At 43.4% G+C, this 23,998-nt stretch overlaps 1 protein-coding gene across 4 annotated transcripts in view; it reads right to left on the bottom strand.

The window, feature by feature from the left end:
- SYT13 (synaptotagmin 13) overlaps positions 1-23,279 on the bottom strand; it is a 34,745-nt gene extending 11,466 nt beyond the window's left edge. Inside the window, exons 1-4 of one of the 4 annotated variants that reach the window (XM_069738763.1) lie at positions 23,143-23,279; positions 8,636-8,831; positions 4,225-4,356; positions 1,950-2,263 (exon numbers count right to left, since the gene is read on the bottom strand). In XM_069738763.1, the coding sequence (XP_069594864.1) occupies positions 1,950-2,263; positions 4,225-4,356; positions 8,636-8,831 (642 nt within the window). In that variant the 5' untranslated portion in view covers positions 23,143-23,279. Of the gene's footprint in view, positions 1-1,949; positions 2,264-4,224; positions 4,357-8,635; positions 8,832-17,961; positions 18,294-23,142 lie in introns of those variants that run through there. The other 3 variants (XM_069738761.1, XM_069738762.1, XM_069738764.1) reach the window with 3 other exon arrangements.
- Positions 23,280-23,998: the final 719 nt, after the last annotated feature.

Raw genomic sequence — 23,998 nt, 5'->3', positions numbered from 1 at the left:
ACCCAACATTCTGAAAATGAAAATGGCGAAAGCCGCAAAGCAGTAGAAGGCTGCAAGAAGATAGAAAAGCGTTTTCAAGTTGCCCTTTCCTCAGTTCTAAATGTAATTAAGAAATGTCCGTTATCAGAAACAGTGGAGGTCAAGATAAAGTCTGGAAAACCAAGCAAAACTTTTGTTACAGCTGCTCATAGGTTTGCTAGAGAGGCAAATCAGAACCACCATATGACTGTAAAAGACCTTCAGAAAGATTTATCAGACCCTGGAGTTGTGGTACATTGTTCTACTGTTCAGAAACACCTGCACAAATATAGCCTTCATAAACGAGTCATCAGAAGAAAACCTCTCCCCTGAACTGAAAGACTCTTGTCTGGCTACAAAAAGCGTCTACAAGCTGTGATACTTGGAAACGGGGGTGCTACTAGGTACTAACCATGCGCAGTGCCAAAACTTTTGCATCAGACCATTTTCTTTTTTGTAATTTTTAAAGTGTAAAAGATGAAAATATGTATATTTTTGCCTAAAATACAAAGGAAATATGTCACCTGTAATCTTAGGCCTTTTAGAGATCATTTCATCTTCAACTTGCTTAACCGTTCACAGTAACAGTAATTTTGGCCAGCAGTGCCCAAGCTTTTACATACCACTGTAGATAGATGTGTTATCAGTCATTAATCCTGCCTCTGATGATAACGAAACTGCTGAAAACTCTTCCAGAAATTATAGGAAGTAGGAATATAAAATAGCAACAGTGTGAAAATGGCAAGATTACTATTTTTTTTTATACAGATTGTTACATGAAAAAATAATATTGCTAATATATGTAACCAAAAACCTGATTTAAACAAAAGGTCACTTTCTAATGATAGTTCCCCTTTAAAATATGTTTCCATCATTAACATTTATCTCATCTATCTCTGTGACGTCCCCAGTCCTACTGAGATCAACCAGCTCACGCGATGACATTGCTATTCTAAAGCTGGCCATATCTAGCTCTCAGGACTTGTCATTCTGCTATTAACCCTGTTTTGTCTCGGTATAGCCAGGGGACCACATTCAGTTTTACTGCAGGCTGTAAAGTGAATTTTTTTTTCTTTTAGTAGGCTGCAATATCGTGTTTAGCCACTAGATGTCAGCATATGTGAAAACTGCAATATTTCATATTCTAACATAAAGGTAAGAAATATCCGTCACTTTCTCCACCTTTTCTGGGACCCTGAGGTTCACCAATTGTGCTGTGACCACATCCAGTTTTACTGCAGGCTGTAAAGTGAGATTTTTTTGTTTTACATACTGCAATTACGTGTTTGGCCACTAGGTGTCAGCACATTTAAACTGCAATATTTCATATTTTAACATAAACATCAGGAATATCCGTCACTTTCTCCCCCTTTTCTGGGACCCTGAGGTTCACCAATAGTGCTGTGACCACATCCAGTTTTACTGCAGGCTGTAAAGTGAGATTTTTTGTTTTAAATACTGCAATAACGTGTTAGGCCACTAGGTGTCAGCACATGTGAAAACTGCAATATTTCATATTCTAACATAAAGGTAAGAAATATCCGACATTTTCTCCACCTTTTCCGGGGCCCTGAGATCCACCCATCGTGCTGTGACCACATCCAGTTTTAGTGCAGGCTGTAAAGTGAGATTTTTTGTTTTAAATACTGCAATAACGTGTTAGGCCACTAGGTGTCAGCACATTTAAACTGCAATTTTTTCTTATTTTAACATAAACGTCAGGAATATCCGACATTTTCTCCACCTTTTCCGGGGCCCTGAGATCCACCCATCGTGCTGTGACCACATCCAGTTTTACTGCAGGCTGTAAAGTGAGATTTTTCGTTTTAAATACTGCAATAACGTGTTAGGCCACTAGATGTCAGCACATTTAAACTACAATTTTTTCATATTTTAACATAAACGTCAGGAATATCCGACATTTTCTCCACCTTTTCCGGGGCTCTGAGGTCCACCCATCGTGCTGTGCCAAAAGGAATGCCCACGTTAGCCAGGCTCAGGGTGATTTCTCCAGCCACCTGATGTCGAGAGAAGCGATCGCAATTTCTCAGGGTGAGGGTCAACGTGGCATCGGCTCTGTCCTCCTCCTTCAAAGGAAAGAGCAGAGCTTCTTCCCACACCGTGTGGGCCTTTCTTTTTACAAGGGCTGTTTGCGCCTCCGTCTGGCCATCATGGGTATTTAATGCGCCCAGGACGTAGCAGTGACTCCCACAATCCTCCTCTCCTGACAGCAACACACCTACAGCTGCAATATATCAACATAGGGTTAATTTTTTTTTAATTTTTTTACCAATATTTAGAAAAAATTTTTTTTTGTTTAATTAAAAAATGGATTTTTGCAAAATTAATCACACCATGTAAAAATTGCTCTCTGATGGTTATGGGCTAACTCTTTTTTTTTTTGCTTCACCTTACATTATGTGAACTTCTTCTGGGCAATTCACATTTTTTTCACTTAAATGCCATGTACGTAGAGCTGAAAACAATTATTTGCAATTGGTTTTCATTAAAATGTTTGGCTCCTGGATATTGCTTTATTCAGAATGAGTGTAATGAGGATCGATCAGTGAGCTTCTTTTGACAGGGAGTTTATAACTCTCTTATGTGTCTTTTTTATGCTCCTTTCATTTTATTTATGACCACATCAAAGTTCAGTTCAACTTTGATGTGGTCTGAAGTACATAGGAGTTCAGAAAAAGACATAAAAGAGTTAAAGGGGTTGTTTTACCCTGCGCCGGCTCCTGCTGCTCATTTAGCTTCTCCACATCAACAGAGCAGCTCTTCTCCTTTCAAGCTGTTTTGTTGACAGGGCATAACTGCTGATGTCATGCTGATGGATAGCCAGCTCCCCATAGTTAATTGGCTGTCAATCACCATGACGTCAGCAGTCATGCCCCGTCAATACAGCAGCTCTTCTCGTTTCCAGCTGTTCTGTCGACAGGGCATAACTGCTGATGTCATGCTGATTGACAGCCAGCTCCCCATAGTTAGTTGGCTGTCAATCACCATGACGTCAGCAGTCATGCCCCATCAATTCAGCAGCTCTTCTGTTTTCCAGCTGTTCTGTTGACAGGGCATAACTGTAGATGTCATGCTGATTGACAGCCAGCTCCCCATAGTTAGTTAGCTGTCAATCACCATGATGTCAGCAGTCACGCCCTGTCTACAGAGCAGCTCTTCTGTTTTCCAGCTGTTGTGTCGACAGGGCGTGACTGCTGATGTCATGCTGATTGACAGCCAACTAACTATGGGGAGTTGGCTGTCAATCAGCATGATATCAGCACTCATGCCCCATCGACAGAACAGCTGGAAAACAGAAGAGCTGCTCTGTTGATGGGGCATGACTGCTGACGTCATGGTGATTGACAGCCAACTAACTATGGGGAGCTGGCTGTCAATCAGCATGACAGCAGCAATCACGCCCTGTCAACAGAACAGCTGGAAAGGAGAAGAGCTGCTCTGTTGACAGGGCGTGACTGCTGATGTCATGCTGATTGACAGCCAACCAACTATGGGGAGCTGGCTGTCAATCAGCATGACATCAGCAGTCACGCCCCATCGACAGAGCAAAGTAGCAGAGAAGCCACTGTTCTGTTTATGTAATTTCAGTGTAACTCGCTGAATTACCGACAGTAGAGGTCTGTGATGGCAGAGACCAGTGCTTGGGACAACACGCAGCTTGTTAGCTTAGTTCTTAAGCCAGTAGTAAAAAATTAATTAGTTCTCAATAACCCAGAGCAAGCTCACTGACAGATTCTCAGTTAACTCAATCTGCAGTCAACAATGTGCAGGGAAACTAAGAGTTAAGAAAAGCCAAAGCGACACAACATTTTTTTTAATGAAACAATAGAAAAATTAATTTTCTCCCGCAAAGCATGCACTTTGTCCATATTCATAACTGCAGTGGACACAGAACCGACGAACGTGTGCGGCGGCATTGTTTAACATATTTTTCAGATCCAGAGGAACTTTCTAATATGGCGTCCACAAGAAAATGTGTCTGACACATCGGCTGCCATAAACCTGCAGGCTGGAGTAGTTTCCTGTGTTACCGCCACGAATGTACAGCTGTGAAGAACTAGACCCCTGGGGGGCATCGCTGAATATTAATACGCAGCATCCGCACGCGTCTATACTCTTACTTGGGTCTCCTTATCTCCATATAATGAAAATTCATCATCGCATGTCATGAATAGATATATTTACCTTCAAGGAAAGACACACACAACTCTGCCGTCTGACGGTCGTACCCCAGAGAATAGCGCAGTTTTGGTGCGTGAAGAAAAGGGCTCAGCTTCTCATCATCCTCATGATCAGGAGAGTTACGGGGGATCTGGTCTGAAGATTATAAGTATAAGGTATTAATGGATGGATAGATGATAGATAGATAATAGATGATAGATAATAGATATAGTAGATGATAGATAATAGATAGATAATAGATGATAGATAGATAATAAATAGATAATCGATACATGATAGATAAATAGATAATAGATGATGATAATAGATAGATAGATAATAGATTATAGATAATGGATAGATAAAAGATAGATAATAGATAAATAATAGATGATAGATAGATAGATAGATACTAGAAGGTGGCCCGATTCTAATGCATCGGGTATTCTAGAATATGTATAGTAGTATATAGCACAGGACACGCAGTATATAACACAGCCCACGTAGTATATAACACAGCCCACGTAGTATATTGCCCAGCCACTCAGTATATTGCACAGCCACATAGTATATTGCACAGCCCACGTAGTATATAGCACAGCCCATGTAGTATATACAGTGCCTACAAGTAGTATTCAACCCCCTGCAGATATAGCAGGTTTAATAAGATGCAAATAAGTTAGAGCCTTCAAACTTCAAACAAGAGCAGGATTTATTAACAGATGCATAAATCTTACAAACCAAAAAGTTTTGTTGCTCAGTTAAATTTTTATAAATTTTAAACATAAAAGTGTGGGTCAATTATTATTCAACCCCTAGGTTTAATATTTTGTGGAATAACCTTTGTTTGCAATTACAGCTAATAATCATCTTTTATAAGACCTGATCAGGCCGGCACAGGTCTCTGGAGTTATCTTGGCCCACTCCTCCATGCAGATCTTCTTCAAGTTATCTAGGTTCTTTGGGTGTCTCATGTGGACTTTAATCTTGAGCTCCTTCCACAAGTTTTCAATTGGGTTAAGGTCAGGAGACTGACTAGGCCACTGCAACACCTTGATTTTTTGCCTCTTGAACCAGGCCTTGGTTTTCTTGGCTGTGTGCTTTGGGTCGTTGTCTTGTTGGAAGATGAAATGACGACCCATCTGAAGATCCTTGATGGAGGAGCGGAGGTTCTTGGCCAAAATGTCCAGGTAGGCCGTGCTATCCATCTTCCCATGGATGCGGACCAGATGGCCAGGCCCCTTGGCTGAGAAACAGCCCCACAGCATGATGCTGCCACCACCATGCTTGACTGTAGGGATGGTATTCTTGGGGTCGTATGCAGTGCCATCCAGTCTCCAAACGTCACGTGTGTGGTTGGCACCAAAGATCTCGATCTTGGTCTCATCAGACCAGAGAACCTTGAACCAGTCAGTCTCAGAGTCCTCCAAGTGATCATGAGCAAACTGTAGACGAGCCTTGACATGACGCTTTGAAAGTAAAGGTACCTTACGGGCTCGTCTGGAACGGAGACCATTGCGGTGGAGTACGTTACTTATGGTATTGACTGAAACCAATGTCCCCACTGCCATGAGATCTTCCCGGAGCTCCTTCCTTGTTGTCCTTGGGTTAGCCTTGACTCTTCGGACAAGCCTGGCCTCGGCACGGGAGGAAACTTTCAAAGGCTGTCCAGGCCGTGGAAGGCTAACAGTAGTTCCATAAGCCTTCCACTTCCGGATGATGCTCCCAACAGTGGAGACAGGTAGGCCCAACTCCTTGGAAAGGGTTTTGTACCCCTTGCCAGCCTTGTGACCCTCCACGATCTTATCTCTGATGGCCTTGGAATGCTCCTTTGTCTTTCCCTTGTTGACCATGTATGAGTGCTGTTCACAAGTTTGGGGAGGGTCTTAAATAGTCAGAAAAGGCTGGAAAAAGAGATAATTAATCCAAACATGTGAAGCTCATTGTTCTTTGTGCCTGAACTACTTCCTAATACTTTAGGGGAACCAAACAGAATTCTGGTGGGTTGAGGGGTTGAATAATAAATGACCCTCTGAAAAGACTTTTCACAATTTAAAAAAAAAATAAACCAAGAAATAACATTCTTTTTTGCTGCAGTGCATTTCACACTTCCAGGCTGATCTACAGTCCAAATGTCACAATGCCAAGTTAATTCCAAATGTGTAAACCTGCTAAATCTGCAGGGGGTTGAATACTACTTGTAGGCACTGTAGCACAGCCCACGCAGTATATAACACAGCCCACGTAGTATATTGCCCAACCACTCAGTATATTGCACAGCCCACGTAGTATATAGCACAGCCCACGCAGTATATAACACAGCCCACGTAGTATATAACACAGCCACGTAGTATATTGCCCAGCCTATTTAAGGCTTAATGATCACTCATAACCGCTACGTCATCTTCGGTCATTGCCAAAATGCATTCTTGGGACCGGAGCATCGCGAGGAGCGGGAAAGATGCTGGAAGGTGAGAGTATAATGTTTTTTTTATTTTTTTAAATTATTTTTAACATTATATGTTTTTACTATTAATGCTGCATAGGCAGCATCAAGAGTAAAAAGTTGGTCACACAGGGTTAATAGCAGCGTTAACGGAGTGCTACACCGCTATGTCGGCGCTGACTGGAGGGGAGTATGGAGGGGTCAATTCGCAGCCGGACTGTGCCTGTCGCTGACAGACAGACGAACAGACAGACGGAAGTACCCCTTAGGCAATTATATATATAGATATAATAGATAAAGATGGATAGATAGATAATAGATACCAGATAATAGATAGATATATAATAGATACAAAGATAATAGATAATATAGATAATAGATAGATGATAGATAGATTATAGATAATATATAGATAGATAATAGATGGATAATAGATAGACAGCTATATATAATAGATAAAGATGGATAGATAGATAATCTATAAATAATTGATAGATGATAGATAATAGATAACAGATAGATATATCTATATATAATAGATAATTAGATCGATAGGCACTGTAGCTGCAGATGATGCGTCCTGTCATCCTCCTGTGTGTGTACGGCTCATCACTGTATACAGACTACTACTACTTCTCTCCACAATGACTCCCATCATCCTGTATTACACACGGGCTGAGATCGCTTCTCTCTGTGAATATTGGATGTCGCGGAGTCCTCAGATCCGCAGTCATTACCCCCAGACTTTGTTCTCTCCTGGAACATCAATCATTCTTCCTGCCTGATAATGGAGATCAGTCACAGCTGTATTTTTCCAAACTTTCGGTCGTCATCCCTTTAATATTGCAGATCAAACATACAAAAACGTGGTTCCCCTTTAAGGATGTGCCATAGTAATGGAGATTCTTTGTAAGCTGAAGTATCATCACATTGATACAAAGTATCCCCGAGTGCTGTTGATGTCAGGGGGCTCTCCAGTGTAAGTGCTGGGCCGCAGGAAGCCCCAAATCCACCGCACCAGCCGCCAGGAAATCTTATCCTTCAGCGGATGAATTAGGATCACGAATATATCTCCATAAACATCTTTGTCACATGTGCATCATTACCTTTCTTCCACTTTTTTTTTCTTTCTGGGATAGTAAAATATTCTGGCAACCATTGACAAGCTGAGGTTGATTGATTTTTTTTTTTTTTTAAATTGTCTCTATTTACTACACTTTTCTTGAGCAGGCTGTGGCCTTGATTGGCTCGTTACAAACTTCTTCAACCCCTTTTTTTTAGGTGAATTTACTTATTTAGCTTCAGGACCCCTATTTAAGGCTGAATGATCAATCGTAACATGTTGCCTGCCTGTAGCCACCACTAGGGGGAGCTCACAGCCTACATGGCTCCTATTGCACTATATAAACCCATCTACGTTGAGCTCCCCCTAGTGGTGGCTGCAGGCGGACAGAATTTTATCATCTAGCTGTAGTTTTATTTGGTGCTCAGACTTCTATAATAATATTTTATACTTAAAATTCATTACTTAGCTTCCAAATAATATGTTTTCTGATAGTAATAGATGCACACAGTTCCTGTTTTACAATGGATTATCCACCTGCTAACCTGCAAGTTGGAGGAAACTAAAGCATGCCCCCAGCGCAGTACATGCTAACTATATCCTGTTTTACAAACAACAGGTATTTCCAGTTTTTTGCTAGAAGACGTCTTATTGTACATCTCCCCTGGGCACACTCTGGTCACAAGTTTTAATATTTGTATTAGGTGCCTTGGGGTTTCCACCATAGAAAGTCCTAGAAATAAAAACTAGACATGAAATTAAAGGGATTGTGTCATCGAGTGAGGACCCTCTCTCCCCATCATCGATGACGTCCCAACGATCTCACACCCACATAGAAAAGAATGAAGACACAAGACACAATCCCTTTAACGTTTACCAACATGGTTAATATCACTTTAAGAACTTCCATGTCCCCATTCTCGCACCTGAGACTAAGCCTCCTGAGATAGTTTCCACTGGTTTGTTCTCATCCTTCGCATCTTGCTGGTCGTTCCCTGCAACCTTCAAAGCTTGGTCTTTGCAATTAACCATCTCCGGGGACGTTTCCTTGCTGGAAATGAAGTGCGGGAAGCGAAGCTTTGCCTGTGGCTGAACCGGCTCAGTGCATCTGTAGACATTCATCTGATGGGAGAGATGGAAGGAAGAGAGATGAGCGGCGGAAGAGAGAGGAAGATGAAAGAGAAGGAAAGTTCCGAAATGTTCCGATTACAAAATATATATGCGATAGAATGTAACTATGAGGGCAGCCCAATGGCTCAGTGGTTAGCACTGTATGGTGGCTCAATGGTCTGCACAGTATTATTATTATTATTATTTATTATTATAGCGCCATTTATTCCATGGCGCTTTACATGTGAGGAGGGGTGTACATAATAAAAACAGGTACAATAATCTTGAACAATACAAGTCACAGCTGGTACATGAGGAGAGAGGACCCTGCCCGCGAGGGCTCACAATCTACAAGGGATGGGTGAGGATACAGTAGCAGAGAGGACCCTGCCCGCGAAGGCTCACAATCTACAAGGGATGGGTGAGAATACAGGAGGAGAGAGGACCCTGCCCGCGAAGGCTCACAATCTACAAGGGATGGGTGAGAATACAGGAGGAGAGAGGACCCTGCCCGCGAGGGCTCACAATCTACAAGGGATGGGTGAGGATACAGTAGGTGAGGGTAGAGCTGGTCATGCAGCGGTTTGGTCTATCGGTGGTTACTGCAGGTTGTAGGCTTGTCGGAAGAGGTGGGTCTTCAGGTTCTTTTTGAAGGTTTCGATGGTAGGTGAGAGTCTGATGTGTTGTGGTAGAGAGTTCCAGAATAGGGGGGATGCGCGAGAGAAATCTTGTATACGATTGTGGGAAGAGGAGATAAGAGGGGAGTAGAGAAGGACGTCTTGTGAGGATCGGAGGTTGCGTGTAGGTAAGTACCGGGAGACGAGGTCACAGATGTATGGAGGACACAGGTTGTGGATGGCTTTGTACGTCATGGTTAGGGTTTTGTAATGGAGTCTCTGGGTAATGGGGAGCCAGTGCAGGGATTGACAGAGGGGAGAGGCCGGGGAATAGCGGGGGGACAGGTGGATTAGTCGGGCAGCAGAGTTTAGAATAGATTGGAGGGGTGCGAGAGTGTTAGAGGGAAGGCCACAGAGCAGGAGGTTACAGTAGTCAAGGCGGGAGATGATCAGGGCATGGACTAGGGTTTTTGCAGATTCTTGGTTAAGGAACGTACGGATCCAGGAGATATCTTAGAGTTGGAGTTAGCAGGTGGTGGAAAGGGCTTGGATATGTAGTTTGAAGGAGAGATCAGCGTCAAGGATTACCCCGAGGCAGCGAGCTTGTGGGACAGGGGAGAGTGGGCAGCCGTTTACTGTAATGGATAGGTTCGTTGGGGGGTCTTGTGAGATGGGGGAAAGATGATGAATTCTGTTTTGTCCATGTTAAGTTTGAGAAATCTAGCGGAGAAGGATGAAATAGCGGACAGACGTTGAGGGATTCTGGTTAGTAGGGAGGTGATATCTGGTCCAGAGATGTAGATCTGTGTGTCGTCAGCATAGAGGTGATACTGAAAGCCGTGGGATTCTATGAGCTGTCCCAGGCCAGAGGTGTAGATGGAGAAGAGCAGGGGCCCTAGAACAGAACCTTGCGGGACTCCGACAGATAGGGGGCGAGGTGAGGAGGTGGTGTGTGAGTGGGAGACGCTGAATGTCCGGTCTGTTAGGTATGATGAGATCCAGGATAGGGCCAAGTCTGTGATGCCAAGGGATGAGAGAGTCTGTAATAATAGGGAATGGTCCACTGTGTCAACGGCAGAGGACAAGTCCAGGAGGAGGAGGACAGAGTAATATAAAAGGCAGCCGCCAGGTCCAGGAGGAGGAGGATAGAGTAGTGTAGAAGGCAGATGACAGGTCCATGAGGAGGACAGAGTAGTGTAGAAGGCATAGGACAAGTCCAGGAGGAGGACAGAGTAGTGTAGAAGCAGAGGACAGGTCCAGGAGGAGGAGGACAGAGTAATGTAGAAGGCGTAGGACATGTCCAGGAGGAGGACAAAGTAGTGTAGAAGCAGGGCAGGTCCAGGAGGAGGAGGACAGAGTTGTGTAGAAGCAGAGGACAGGTCAAGGAGGAGGAGGACAGAGTATTGTAGAACGCAGATGACAGGTCCATGATGAGGAGGACAGAATAGTGTAGAAGGAATAGGACAAGTCCAGGAGAAGGACATAGTAGTGTAGAAGCAGGGGAGGTCCAGGAGGAGGAGGGCAGAGTATTGTAGAAGGCTGAGGACAGGTCCAGGAGGAGGAGGACTGAGTTGTGTAGAAGAAGAGGACAGGTCCATGAGGAGGAGGACAGAGTAGTGTAGAAGGCATAGGACACGTCAGGAGAAGGACATAGTAGTGTAGAAGCAGGACAGGTCCAGGAGGAGGAGGACAGAGTAGTGTAGAACGCAGATGACAGGTCCACGATGAAGTGGACAGAGTAGTGTATAAGGCAGAGGATGAGTCCAGGAGGAGGACAGAGTAGTGTAGAAGCAGGGCAGGTTCAGGAGGAGGAGGACAGAGTAGTGTAGAACGCAGATGACAGGTCCATGATGAGGAGGACAGAGTAGTGTAGAACGCAGATGACAGGTCCATGATGAGGAGGACAGAGTAGTGTAGAAGGCAGATGACAGGTCCATGATGAGGAGGACAGAGTAGTGTAGAACGCAGATGACAGGTCCATGATGAGGAGGACAGAGTAGTGTAGAAGGCAGAGGACAGGTCCAGGAGGAGGAGGACAGAGTAGTGTAGAACACAGATGACAGGTCCATGATGAGGAGGACAGAGTAGTGTAGAAGGCAGAGGACAGGTCCAGGAGGAGGAGGACAGAGTAGTGCAGAAGGCAGAGGACAGGTCCAGGAGGAGTAGGACAGAATTGTGCAGAAGCAGAGGACAGGTCCAAGAGGAGGAGGACAGAGTAATGCAGAAGGCAGAGGACAGGTCCAGGAGGAGTAGGACAGAGTTGTGCAGAAGCAGAGGACAGGTCCAAGAGGAGGAGGACAGAGTAGTGCAGAAGGCAGAGGACAGGTCCAGGAGGAGGAGGACAGAGTTGTGTAGAAGCAGAGAACAGGTTCAGGAGGAGGAGGACAGAGTAGTGTCGCTTTCCGTTTATCTGTTCTATTTAGGACATGCACCCAGAACTTTTTCTTCTGACCTGATAATAAACAACAAACAGAAACCTGACGGACCCCTTATAAATCAATGCAGACCACTGGGACCCACAGATCCTAGAAGGATAAGGTCCTTGAGCTGAGGTAAAGAGCTAAGGTTCCAGTCTCTATATTGTTAAATTAGAACTGTACTTTCAACAAATGCTGCATTCATCAGTAGCAAAGGCAAATATAAGTAATTTTGCAATTTATCTTATCAGACAAAATCTGCTTCTTTCTCCACTTATAAGCCACTTCTTCCACTCTCTCCTGCCTCCCGAACTCATCATTCATTCTGAAAAAGCTGCTCAACTCTGGCAAGATGCCCTGTCTGGTCACACCTGCTCTATGGAAAGGGGAGGGGATGGGAGCAGGGAGTAACAAAGTGAGAAAACAAGCAGGTGGAGACACATAAAGATTGTGCTGAGCTTTCTAACAAGTTTTTTACCTCTCTCAATAGCTGAATTCACATCTGCATTGCTCAGTACTGCTGTATAATTACCTCCATGCTGTTCCTGGGTGCTAACTGTGGAATGAAGAGCAGGGATATATGTCTGTGCTTGGTGCTATGTATTGGAGACGTCATAGGAGCCAGTCTGCTCCCTCCAGTTTAAAGTCAATTGAAAATTAAAAGAGAAAGGAGCTGCTGAAAAGGGGAAAACTAATGAACATGCAGACTACAAGTCATATAATGGCCAGACGTAGTGTTTTTTCCTTATGTACACAGGACAGCTTATTCTGAAAAGTTACTAGAAAGTATGGCACCCCTTTAACTTTAATGTGATGTGTATACTTCTTTATGTAGTGAGCTCCCCCTAGTGGTGGGTTATTGACGTCACAATAAGGAAAATGTCATATAAGATACTAGGAGACTAGGAGAGTCTCTTCATAATCTGAAAATACTAAAATGTGACACCCCCTGTATGTATAGACTGCAAAATACTTCCACATACTTTACTTGACAATGGAAACATAGAATCGATAGATTATATTCTTGTAGATAATTGACCAGAACATCTCGTAGGTATATGGACAACAGTGCAATCACTGGAAATATTGTCTGCCATCACTATCATGATACAAGAGACTCTAGCGCTGAATTTATCTCGCTGCCTTCTTTACATTAATCTTATTATAGGCTAAATTCCAGTATATACAGTTAGGTCCATATATATTTGGACAGAGACAACATTTTTCTAATTTTGGTTACAGACATTACCACAATTAATTTTAAACAAAACAATTCAGATGCAGTTGAAGTTCAGGCTTTCAGCTTTCATTTGAGGGTATCCACATTAAAATTGGATGAAGGGTTTAGGAGTTTCAGCTCCTTAACATGTGCCAGCCGGTTTTTAAAGGGACCAAAAGTAATTGGACAATTGACTCCAAGGCTATTTCATGGACAGGTGTGGGCAATCCCTTCGTTATGTCATTCTCAATTAAGCAGATAAAAGGCCTGGAGTTGATTTGAGGTGTGGTGTTTGCATTTGGAAGGTTTTGCTGTGAAGTAAACATGCGGTCAGAGGAGCTCTCCATGCAGGTGAAACAAGCCATCCTTACCTGCGAAAACAGAAAAAACCCATCCGAGAAATTGCTACAATATTAGGAGTGGCAAAATCTATAGTTTGGTCCATCCTGAGAAAGAAAGAAAGCACTGGTGAACTCATCAATGCAAAAAGACCTGGGCGTCCACGGAAGACAACAGTGGATGGTCGCAGAATAATCTCCATGGTGAAGAGAAACCCCTTCACAAGAGCCAACCAAGTGAACAACACTCTCCAGGAGGTCGGCGTATCAATATCCAAATCTACCATAAAGAGAAGACTGCATGAAAGTAAATCCAGAGGGGTCACTGCACGGTGCAGCCACTCATAAGCATCAAGAAGAAAAAGGCTAGACTGAACTATGCTAAAAAACATATAAAAAAGCCAGCACAGTTCTGGAAGAACATTCTTTGGACAGATGAAACCAACATCAACCTCTACCAGAATGATGGAAAGAGAAAAGTATGGTGAAGGCGCGGTACAGCTCATGATCCAAAGCATAGCACATCATCTGTAAAACACGGTGGAGGCAGTGTGATGGCGCGGGCATGCATGGCTGCCAGTGGCACTGGGTCACTAGTGTTTATTGATGATGTGACACAGGACAGAAGCAGCCGAATGATTTCTGAGGTATTCAGAGCCGCCATACTGAGTGCTCAGATCCAGCCAAATGCAGCCAAACTGATTGGTCGTCGTTTCATACTACAGATGGACAATGACCGAAAACATAAAGCCAAAGCAACCCAGGAGTTTATTAAAGCAAAGAAGTGGAATATTCTTGAATGGCCAAGTCAGTCACCTGATCTCAACCCAATTGAGCAGCATTTCACTTGTTAAAGACTAAACTTCAGACAGAAAGGCCCACGAACAAACAGCAACTGAAAACCACCGCAGTGAAGGACTGGCAGAGGATCAAAAAGGAGGAAACACAGGGTCTGGTGATGTCCATGAGTTCAAGACTTCAGGAAGTCATTGCCAACAAAGAGTTTTCAACCAAGTACTAGAAATGAACATTTTATTTAAAATTATTTAATCTGTCCAATTACTTTTGGTCCCTTTAAAAACAGGGTGGCGCATGTTAAGGAGCTGAAACTCCTAAACCCTTCATCCAATTTTAATGTGGATACCCTCAAATGAAAGCTGAAAGTCTGAACTTCAACTGCATCTGAATTGTTTTGTTTAAAATTCATTGTGGTGATGTCTATAACCAAAATTAGAAAAATGTTGTCTCTGTCCAAATATATATGGACCTAACTGTATGTAGCCACCACTAGGGGGAGCTACTTGTATACAGATTGATATGGCTTCAAAGAGTTCAATGTGATACAGTTACAATGAGCTCCCCCTAGTGGTGGCTGCAAGAAACATTTCATATTTTACTTCTTTAACTTTCTGTATGTAAAATACGAAATTAAAGTATATGAATATGTAAAGAAAATCAAATATCCCAGATTATTGAATGAGCATAGAAAATAATACAAATCTGAAATGGATATTTCATTTCTGAGGCCTGAAGATATCAGGCAGAAGGAGAAGTATCATGGCGTCCATGACCCGGGGAGACCCTGCGCTCGGCTCCTCTCTGAATCCACGTACGCATGTGGTGCTGACGTCTCTTCCCCACGTTGCTTGGTTACTTTATGGCCGATATCTGTGCAGAGCTTTATGGTAACGTGACGCGTCGTCCTGGGCTCACGGAGAAAGTCACCAGAAGACCCTAATGTAAGATGTCAGATTTATATGTATAATTTATAGTTAATGATAAACTTACCTGGAGCAGCCAGTGCCAGGCAGCAGCTGCCAAGGCAAACAGGATCATGGGGTGCATTAAAAGAGGTCTGGATACACATGATGAGAGCATTATACTGCCTCTGTACAAATCCCTAGTTAGACCGCACATGGAGTACTGTGTCCAGTTTTGGGCACCGGTGCTCAGGAAGGATATAATGGAACTAGAGAGAGTACAAAGGAGGGCAACAAAATTAATAAAGGGGATGGGAGAACTACAATACCCAGATAGATTAGCGAAATTAGGATTATTTAGTCTAGAAAAAAGACGACTGAGGGGCGATCTAATAACCATGTATAAGTATATAAGGGGACAATACAAATATCTCGCTGAGGATCTGTTTATACCAAGGAAGGTGACGGGCACAAGGGGGCATTCTTTGCGTCTGGAGGAGAGAAGGTTTTTCCACCAACATAGAAGAGGATTCTTTACTGTTAGGGCAGTGAGAATCTGGAATTGCTTGCCTGAGGAGGTGGTGATGGCGAACTCAGTCGAGGGGTTCAAGAGAGGCCTGGATGTCTTCCTGGAGCAGAACAATATTGTATCATACAATTATTAGGTTCTGTAGAAGGACGTAGATCTGGGGATTTATTATGATGGAATATAGGCTGAACTGGATGGACAAATGTCTTTTTTCGGCCTTACTAACTGTTACTATGTTACTATGTATGTTACTATGTTACTATGTAATTTATAATGGTTCATACGGGAGAAGCCGAAGGTTTATATCTCCGTGTCTGCGGCCGCGGCCGGGTCCAGAGTGTCGGAAATACCCAGTGATGGGAGAAATAGCTGGAATTACTGCTCCCAGATATCTACAGTATCTATCTAATATCTATCTATCAATTATCTATCTATCTATCTATCTATCTATCTATCTATCTATCTATCTATCTATCTATCTATCTATCTATCATCTATCATCTATCTATCTATCTATCTATCTATTAACTATCTATTATCTATCTATCTATCTATCTATTATCTATCTATTATCTATCATCTATCTATCTATCTATCTATCTATTAACTATCTATTATCTATCTATCTATCTATCTATCTATCTATTATCTATCTATTATCTATCATCTATCTATCTATCTATCTATCTATCTATCTATTATCTATCTATTATCTATCATCTATCTATCTATCTATCTATCTATTAACTATCTATTATCTATCTATCTATCTATCTATCTATCTATCTATCTATCTATCTATTATCTATCTATTATCTATCATCTATCTATCTATCTATCTATCTATTAACTATCTATTATCTATATATTATCTATTATCTATCTATCTATCAAATATCTATTATCTATTATCTATTATCTATCTATTATGAATGTTTTATCTATTATCTATCTATCTATTATCTATCTATCTATTATCTATCATCTATGTATTTATCTATTTATCTATCATCTATCTATCTATCATCTATCTATCATCTATATATTATCTATCTATCTATCAATTATCTATCATCTATCTATCTATCTATCTATCTATCAAATATCTATTATCTATTATCTATCTATTATCTATCTATTATGAATGTTTTATCTATCTATCTATCTATTATCTATCTATTATCTATCTATCTATTATCTATCTATCTATTATCTATCATCTATGTATTTATCTATTTATCTATCATCCATCTATCTATCTATCTATCTATCTATCTATCTATTATCTTTCTATTATCTATCTATCCCATATCTCTCTATCTTTGCTAGGTCCTGGAGTCTGTATCTATCTGTCAGTTTTTCTATTTATAAAGATGTTGAGCAGAAATCTATAAAGTGATTTTATAGAGATATTCCGCTTGCCTTGTCTCCATGTTGCTCCCATATTTATGTAGATGATGGATCTCTTTATCTAGGGTGACACAACCCTTTAATCTCATTCTCTCCTGAGCGCAGCTGCTCATTTCACCCAATAACAATACATTGGATGGACAGATTTCTTAGAAGGAATTTTCCACCTTGCAAGAAGGTCCCACTTGTTTGGCTCAAACATGAAGACCTGAGGATCCGTCCCTTATTATATCTCTGTATCTGGCAGAGTGTTCCTGATAAGAAGCCCCCCGTGTACCCTCCATAGCACAGGGGTAAATGAAGAAATCCTGACTACTTGCAGCGACCACCAGAGGGAGCTGTTAATTCAACAAGATAGTATGCAGGAAGCTCCCAGGCTCCCCCTAGTGGTGACTGCAGGAAGCTGGAATGTAATAACTTCTCTCTGCGCCATTCAGGTCAATTATTATCAGCTGTGAATGGAGCCCCTCAATCTTCAGATCATAGACTGGAGTGGACAGCAGTTTTTTCTTTTAAGGACGTGCAGCACTGACAGTTACTTCCCATTCTTTTTAATGATTGAGTGGGATGATTCAAGATGTTCTAAAGCAGCTGGCACCATTCATTCTGCAGATCATTATAGGATGGCAGTGAGGCCAGGACATGATGATTAACCCCTGCAGTATCACAGCTCTAGATTATTAATTATCTTAACGAGTGCAGATCGTTAATCTTGTGCGGCGATGTCAGGGGTGACGCTATACTAATGTATAAAATGTAAAACTCGCCCCTTCTGTATATTGCTATATCAGCGAGGTGTTATTACGGTATGTGGCGGACCCCCGCACCCATCCAGCCCCCATCACAACAATGAAATAACGTAGCATTGATACATGAGCCCATAGCGTCCCGCAGGTGGCCCCGGCCACTTACCACTTGCCCGGGTTGCAGCACGCTGGCCATGGTCACAGGTGTGCCCTCCCCGCTGTCGGGGGGCTTCTTCTTTTTATGCAAATATTTGCACAAACATATCAGTCCGCACAAAGAAAGGAAGCCCACGGCAGTGCCCAGGGTGGCCCCCATGGCTACTGCAGAGACCGACATCATGAGGGCACTTAGGTGCCTGGAGCAGCGAGGGTCAGGGTGGCACCGTCACTCCATGGCACCGGTCTCGGAGCCGGCAGATGGCTTCCTAGTTCCTGAAGTGTCGAGGATTGCGAGATCAGCGCTGGCTTCTCTCAATGAGCGGGGATGAGGGGCTCTCCAGGGAAGAGGGCGGTCTCGCCTCCCGTACGTCACATAATATCCTGCGCTCCCTGATCTGCCCGAGGGCTCACAACGTGCAACAACGGCAGCCGGCTCCGCAAAGTATTATTATGTGCCGATCTACGGGGCACAAAGACCGCGCTTATCACAGAAGATCTGCGGGAGCTCAAAAAGGGTTCATCCGTAATAATAATAATAATAATAATAATAATAATAGATATCCTTACCTACATATATACACATACCTAAATACATATATGTCTGATATGTATCAAATACTGTAATAGTAATAAAAATAATATTATTACCTACATATATTGTTTATCATCTACATTATTAATCTCTCTCTTCATCTGTAATAAAAAATTATATAATAAAGTTATATTCAACTACATAAACATCTATCTTTTTGTCCATCTACAGTAACATCTCTCCAATAATAAGAATGATGCTATTATAACTATCACCATCCTCCCACCTGTCTGTCCATCCATCCACCCCAGTAGTGTAGATACCTTGGGCAGAGGGGGCCAACCGGAGCTACGCTACTGTAACTGTATCACACGTGCAGTGCTCCGATACAGTTACATTCTGCGGAAGAGCAGGGAGAATTGATCTCCCTGCTCTGCCCCTATGGGGCCAGTGAGCAGGCGGGGGGACCCGGTGCCAGCAGTGGGCCCCCGCCGTCATCGGAAGATCAGCTGTTTCGGCATTTAGCCGATATAGCTGACCACATTGATGAGGGAAGGAGTGCGCTTCTTTTCCCATCATGCCCTGTCAGCGTCTGACGTCGCCGACACTGACAGTGGGCGCAACGACATCACTACCAGGCGCCCGCTGTCAGGAGATGAGTGAGACTCAGAGCTCGGAGCACCGCGGGAACAAGGAAGAAGAGGCATGAGTATTTATTGTTTTTTTTTTTTATGGGGGCTGCCTTATACTACAGGGTCTGCCTATGGGGGTGCTGCCTTATACTACAGGGTCTGCCTATAGCGGTACTGTCTTATACTACAGGGTCTACCTATGGGCGTGCTGTCTTATACTACAGGGTCTGCCTATGGGGGTGCTGCCTTATACTACAGGGTCTGCCTATAGGCATGCTGCCTTATACTACAGGGTCTACCCATGGGAGTGCTGCCTTATACTACAGGGTCTGCCTATAGCGGTACTGTCTTATACTACAGGGTCTACCTATGGGCGTGCTGTCTTATACTACAGGATCTGCCTATGGGGGTGCGGTGCTGCCTTATACTACAGGGTCTGCCTATAGGCGTGCTGCCTTATACTGCAGGGTCTGCCTATAGGGGTACTGCCTTATACTACAGGGTATACCCATGGGAGTGCTGCCTTATACTACAGGGTCTGCCTATAGGCGTGCTGCCTTATACTACAAGGTCTACCTATGGGAGTGCTGCCTTATACTACAGGGTCTGCCTATAGGCGTGCTGCCTTATACTACAAGGTCTACCTATGGGAGTGCTGCCTTATTCTACAGGGTCTGCCTATGGGGGTGCTGCCTTATACTACAGGGTCTGCCTATAGGCGTGCTGCCTTATACTACAAGGGCTACCTATGGGAGTGCTGCCTTATATTACAGGGTCTGCCTATGGGGGTGCTGCCTTATACTACAGGGTCTGCCTATGGGGGTGCTGCCTTATACAACAGGATCTGCCTATGAGGGTGCTGCCTTATACTACAGGGTCTGCCTATAGCGGTACTGTCTTATACTACAGGGTCTACCTATGGGCATGCTGTCTTATACTACAGGGTCTGCCTATGGGGGTGCTGCCTTATACTACAGGGTCTGCCTATAGGCATGCTGCCTTATACTACAGGGTCTACCCATGGGAGTGCTGCCTTATACTACAGGGTCTGCCTATAGCGGTACTGTCTTATACTACAGGGTCTACCTATGGGCGTGCTGTCTTATACTACAGGATCTGCCTATGGGGGTGCGGTGCTGCCTTATACTACAGGGTCTGCCTATAGGCGTGCTGCCTTATACTGCAGGGTCTGCCTATAGGGGTACTGCCTTATACTACAGGGTATACCCATGGGAGTGCTGCCTTATACTACAGGGTCTGCCTATAGGCGTGCTGCCTTATACTACAAGGTCTACCTATGGGAGTGCTGCCTTATACTACAGGGTCTGCCTATAGGCGTGCTGCCTTATACTACAAGGTCTACCTATGGGAGTGCTGCCTTATTCTACAGGGTCTGCCTATGGGGGTGCTGCCTTATACTACAGGGTCTGCCTATAGGCGTGCTGCCTTATACTACAAGGTCTACCTATGGGAGTGCTGCCTTATATTACAGGGTCTGCCTATGGGGGTGCTGCCTTATACTACAGGGTCTGCCTATAGGGGTGCTGCCTGATACTACAGGGTCTGCCTATGGGGGTGCTGCCTTGTGCTATAGAGTCTGCCTATGGGATATCAGCAGGATGAGGAGTTTGTGCAGGTTGGGTATAGATGGTTGTGAAGAAACCAGATTGTATGTTAACCCCTTTCGGCGGTGAGCCCGCATCAAAGCCGGGACATGTCAGCTGTTTTGAACAGCTGACATGTGCCCGCAATAGCGTCGAGTGGAATCGCGATCCACCCGTCGCTATTAACTAGTTAAATGCCACTGTCAAATGCTGACAACGGCATTTAACCGGCATGCACGCATCGCCGACCCCGTCACATGATCGGGGGTCAGCGATGCGTCAGGCTGGTAACCATAGAGGTCCTTGAGACCTCTATGGTTACTGATGCCGGCCTGCTGTGAGCGCTACCCTGTGGTCGGCGCTCATAGTAAGCCTGGAATTAAGCTACACAGGAGCGATCTGATGATCACTGCTATGTAGCTGAGCCGATCCAGTTGTGCCACCTTCCAGCCTCCCATGGAGGCTATTGAAGCATGGCAAAAGTAAAAAAAAATGTATAAAAAAATCTGAAAAAAAAAATAAAAAAAATATAAAAGTTTAAGTCATACCCCTTTCGCCCCATTCAAAATAAAACAATAAAAAAAAAATCAAGCCTACACATATTTGGTATCTCCACGTTCAGAATTGCCCGATCTATCAATGAAAAAAGGATTAACCTGATCGCTAAACAGCGTAGCGAGAAATAAATTTAAAACGCCAGAATTAAAATTTTTTAGGCACCGCAACATTGCATTAAAATGCAATAACGGGCGATCAAAAGAACATATCTGCACCAAAATGGTAACATTAAAAACATCAGCTCGGCGCGCAAAAAATAAGTCCTCAACCGACCCCAGATCATGAAAAATGGAGACGCTACGGGTAACGGAAAATTGTGCATTTTTGTTTAACAAAGTTTGGAATTTATTTTTACCACTTAGATAAAAACGTAACCTAAACATCTTTGGTGTCTATGAACTCGTTATGACCTGGAGAATTATATTGGCAGGTCAGTATTAGCATTTAGTAAACCTAGCAAAAAAAGCCAAACAAAAAAACAAGTGTGGGATTGCACTTTTTTTGCAATTTCACCGCACTTGGAATTTTTTTCCTGTTTTCTAGTACACAACATGCTAAAACCAATGATGTTGTTCAAAAGTGCAACTTGTCCTGCAAAAAAACAAGCCCTCATATGGCCAAATTGACAGAGAAAAAAAAGTTATGGCTCTGGGAAGGAGGGGAGCAAAAAACGAGAACGCAAAAACGGAAAAGGGCAAGGTCTTGAAGGGGTTAATTTCCCAGAAAACCATGTTTTTGTAAACCAAAAAGAACTGACTTTTTATCTGTATATTGGCTTGTGAATTTAAGTGTTTATGGCTGGTGGGTCAAGAAGACAGACTTGCCAACTGATATACTATCTAACACACTGTGTAAGTCTGCAATAGTGACTGTACATAAGGTGTGTTAAGCTTTGTTTATTGATGTGTGCTGATATGCTAATCGTGCATTATATTCTGGAACCTGCTTGGTGACTTCGAAAGCAGAGAGTTGAATTGTGTGTTGTGGTTCAATAAAGTACTGCCACACTGTTTTACCTTAACCCTGTGTTGTCTGTGTAGTGTATTGCCCACCGGGAGATAGAGCGGGCGTTCAGTGGTATGAGCATTGGTCCATGCAGTCTTGCTAAAGACAGCCGGGCCAGCGGACGAGAGCACCCACTGACCCCGTTTCTCCACAATGGTGATGAGGCTGGAATATGAGAAGTGAAACGTGTCTGTGCTGTAATCTCTACAGTCGAGTCCTGGCTGGAAGAAGTTGTCATGTCGGTCTGGGCCAGATGGAAAAGATGTGAAAAGTGAAAGATTCCATCCGAAAGGACATCAGTGGTAAGTCGTTATCTGTAACTGTGCTGTGATCCGTTATATGTTCTGTAGGGCTGGCTCTCCTCGAGTATTATGGTGCGTCAGCCAGTTGTAATCAAGGTTACCTGGTTAGGGGCCCACTCAGAAGCTTCGCCCCTCCTGAACCAAAACCCTAGCTACGCCTCTGATCCACCCATTCATCTGTCCATCCATGCTCCCATCCATCCAACCATCCTCCTATCCATCTATCCATTCATTCTCCCATCCATCCGTCTGTTTGTCCATCCATCCAATTATCCTCCCATCCATCTATCCATCCATCCATCCATAGCTATTGTGCACAAAATACCCCTGTCGGGGCTAATTTGCATTTGGCGCCAATACTGGATTTCTCGGCGCTATCAGATCACTTTTTCAAGCAGGTAAGGTATTACTGTTGCATTTAGCCCTATACAGCCGCCACCAGTTTCAGTAGTAAAATTGTCTGTAATGTGACTGTAATATTATGTAAGGAATTAGAAGGGAGAGAAGGAAGCCACCAAAGAGCATGAAATAATTGTGCAGGTGCTCAGTGCTCACCTGTCTGGTTCTGCACAGTGGGTGAAATGATGGGTGCTCCTGAGAGCTGCTGAGAGTCCAGGTATGAGATAAAAGAAGGAGGATTTTCAGGTGATCTGCTCAGTGCTGCCTGCAATCGTCCAGCCACAATAAAGACATTACTTCTGCATTCTGCATTGTGACAGGACGCTCAGCACTGAGCAGATCACCTGAGAATCCTCCTATTCCTTATGTAAGGAATGTCAGCCGCACGCTCCTTGTCCCAGTAGAACACCGCCACCTTGTGGTTTCGTTTTGAGATTGCATTTACATTATTTTCCCCAAGAATAAAACACATGGATGCAAGATCTAATGTCCAACACTAAGAATATTCATCAAGTCAGTGTAATCTCACATTTTAAGAAACTGACCGTCACATCCAAACATAAACTAAGTGGGAACAGGTGCTGAACCTAGAGTCACCAACTCATAAACACTCAAACAAAAAAGGCAGCACACTGTAGCGCCATAGCATGCAAACATGAAATATGAAGATCAAATTGCATTGCTGCACTAGAAATATGAAAAATTGAGAAAGCTTAGCGCATAAATTGGCCAATTCATGTGTACCTGGTAGCCACGATAAGGCGTTTCTCGTTTCCAGGACCTAACAATGCCTTTCCTCTCTTAGAATAAAGTCTTCATCTGTATGGGAACATGAATCCTCTCTTAGACTAAAATATATATATCTGTGGAGGGGTGGTGGTCCTGCTGTAATTAAAAACACCTGAGGCTAAAAGGCGGAGTGCTCAGTCAGAAGGCTGAGTACAAACTTCAAAAAACTGACCGTCACATCCAAATGTAAACTAAGTGTGAACAGGTGCTGAACCTAGAGTCA

Source organism: Ranitomeya imitator, chromosome 9 (assembly GCF_032444005.1).
Source record: "Ranitomeya imitator isolate aRanImi1 chromosome 9, aRanImi1.pri, whole genome shotgun sequence".
Taxonomy (NCBI): Eukaryota; Metazoa; Chordata; class Amphibia; order Anura; family Dendrobatidae; genus Ranitomeya; species Ranitomeya imitator.
The sequence above is the reverse complement of the archived record's forward strand: the minus strand, read 5'-3'. Positions and strand labels throughout refer to the sequence as shown.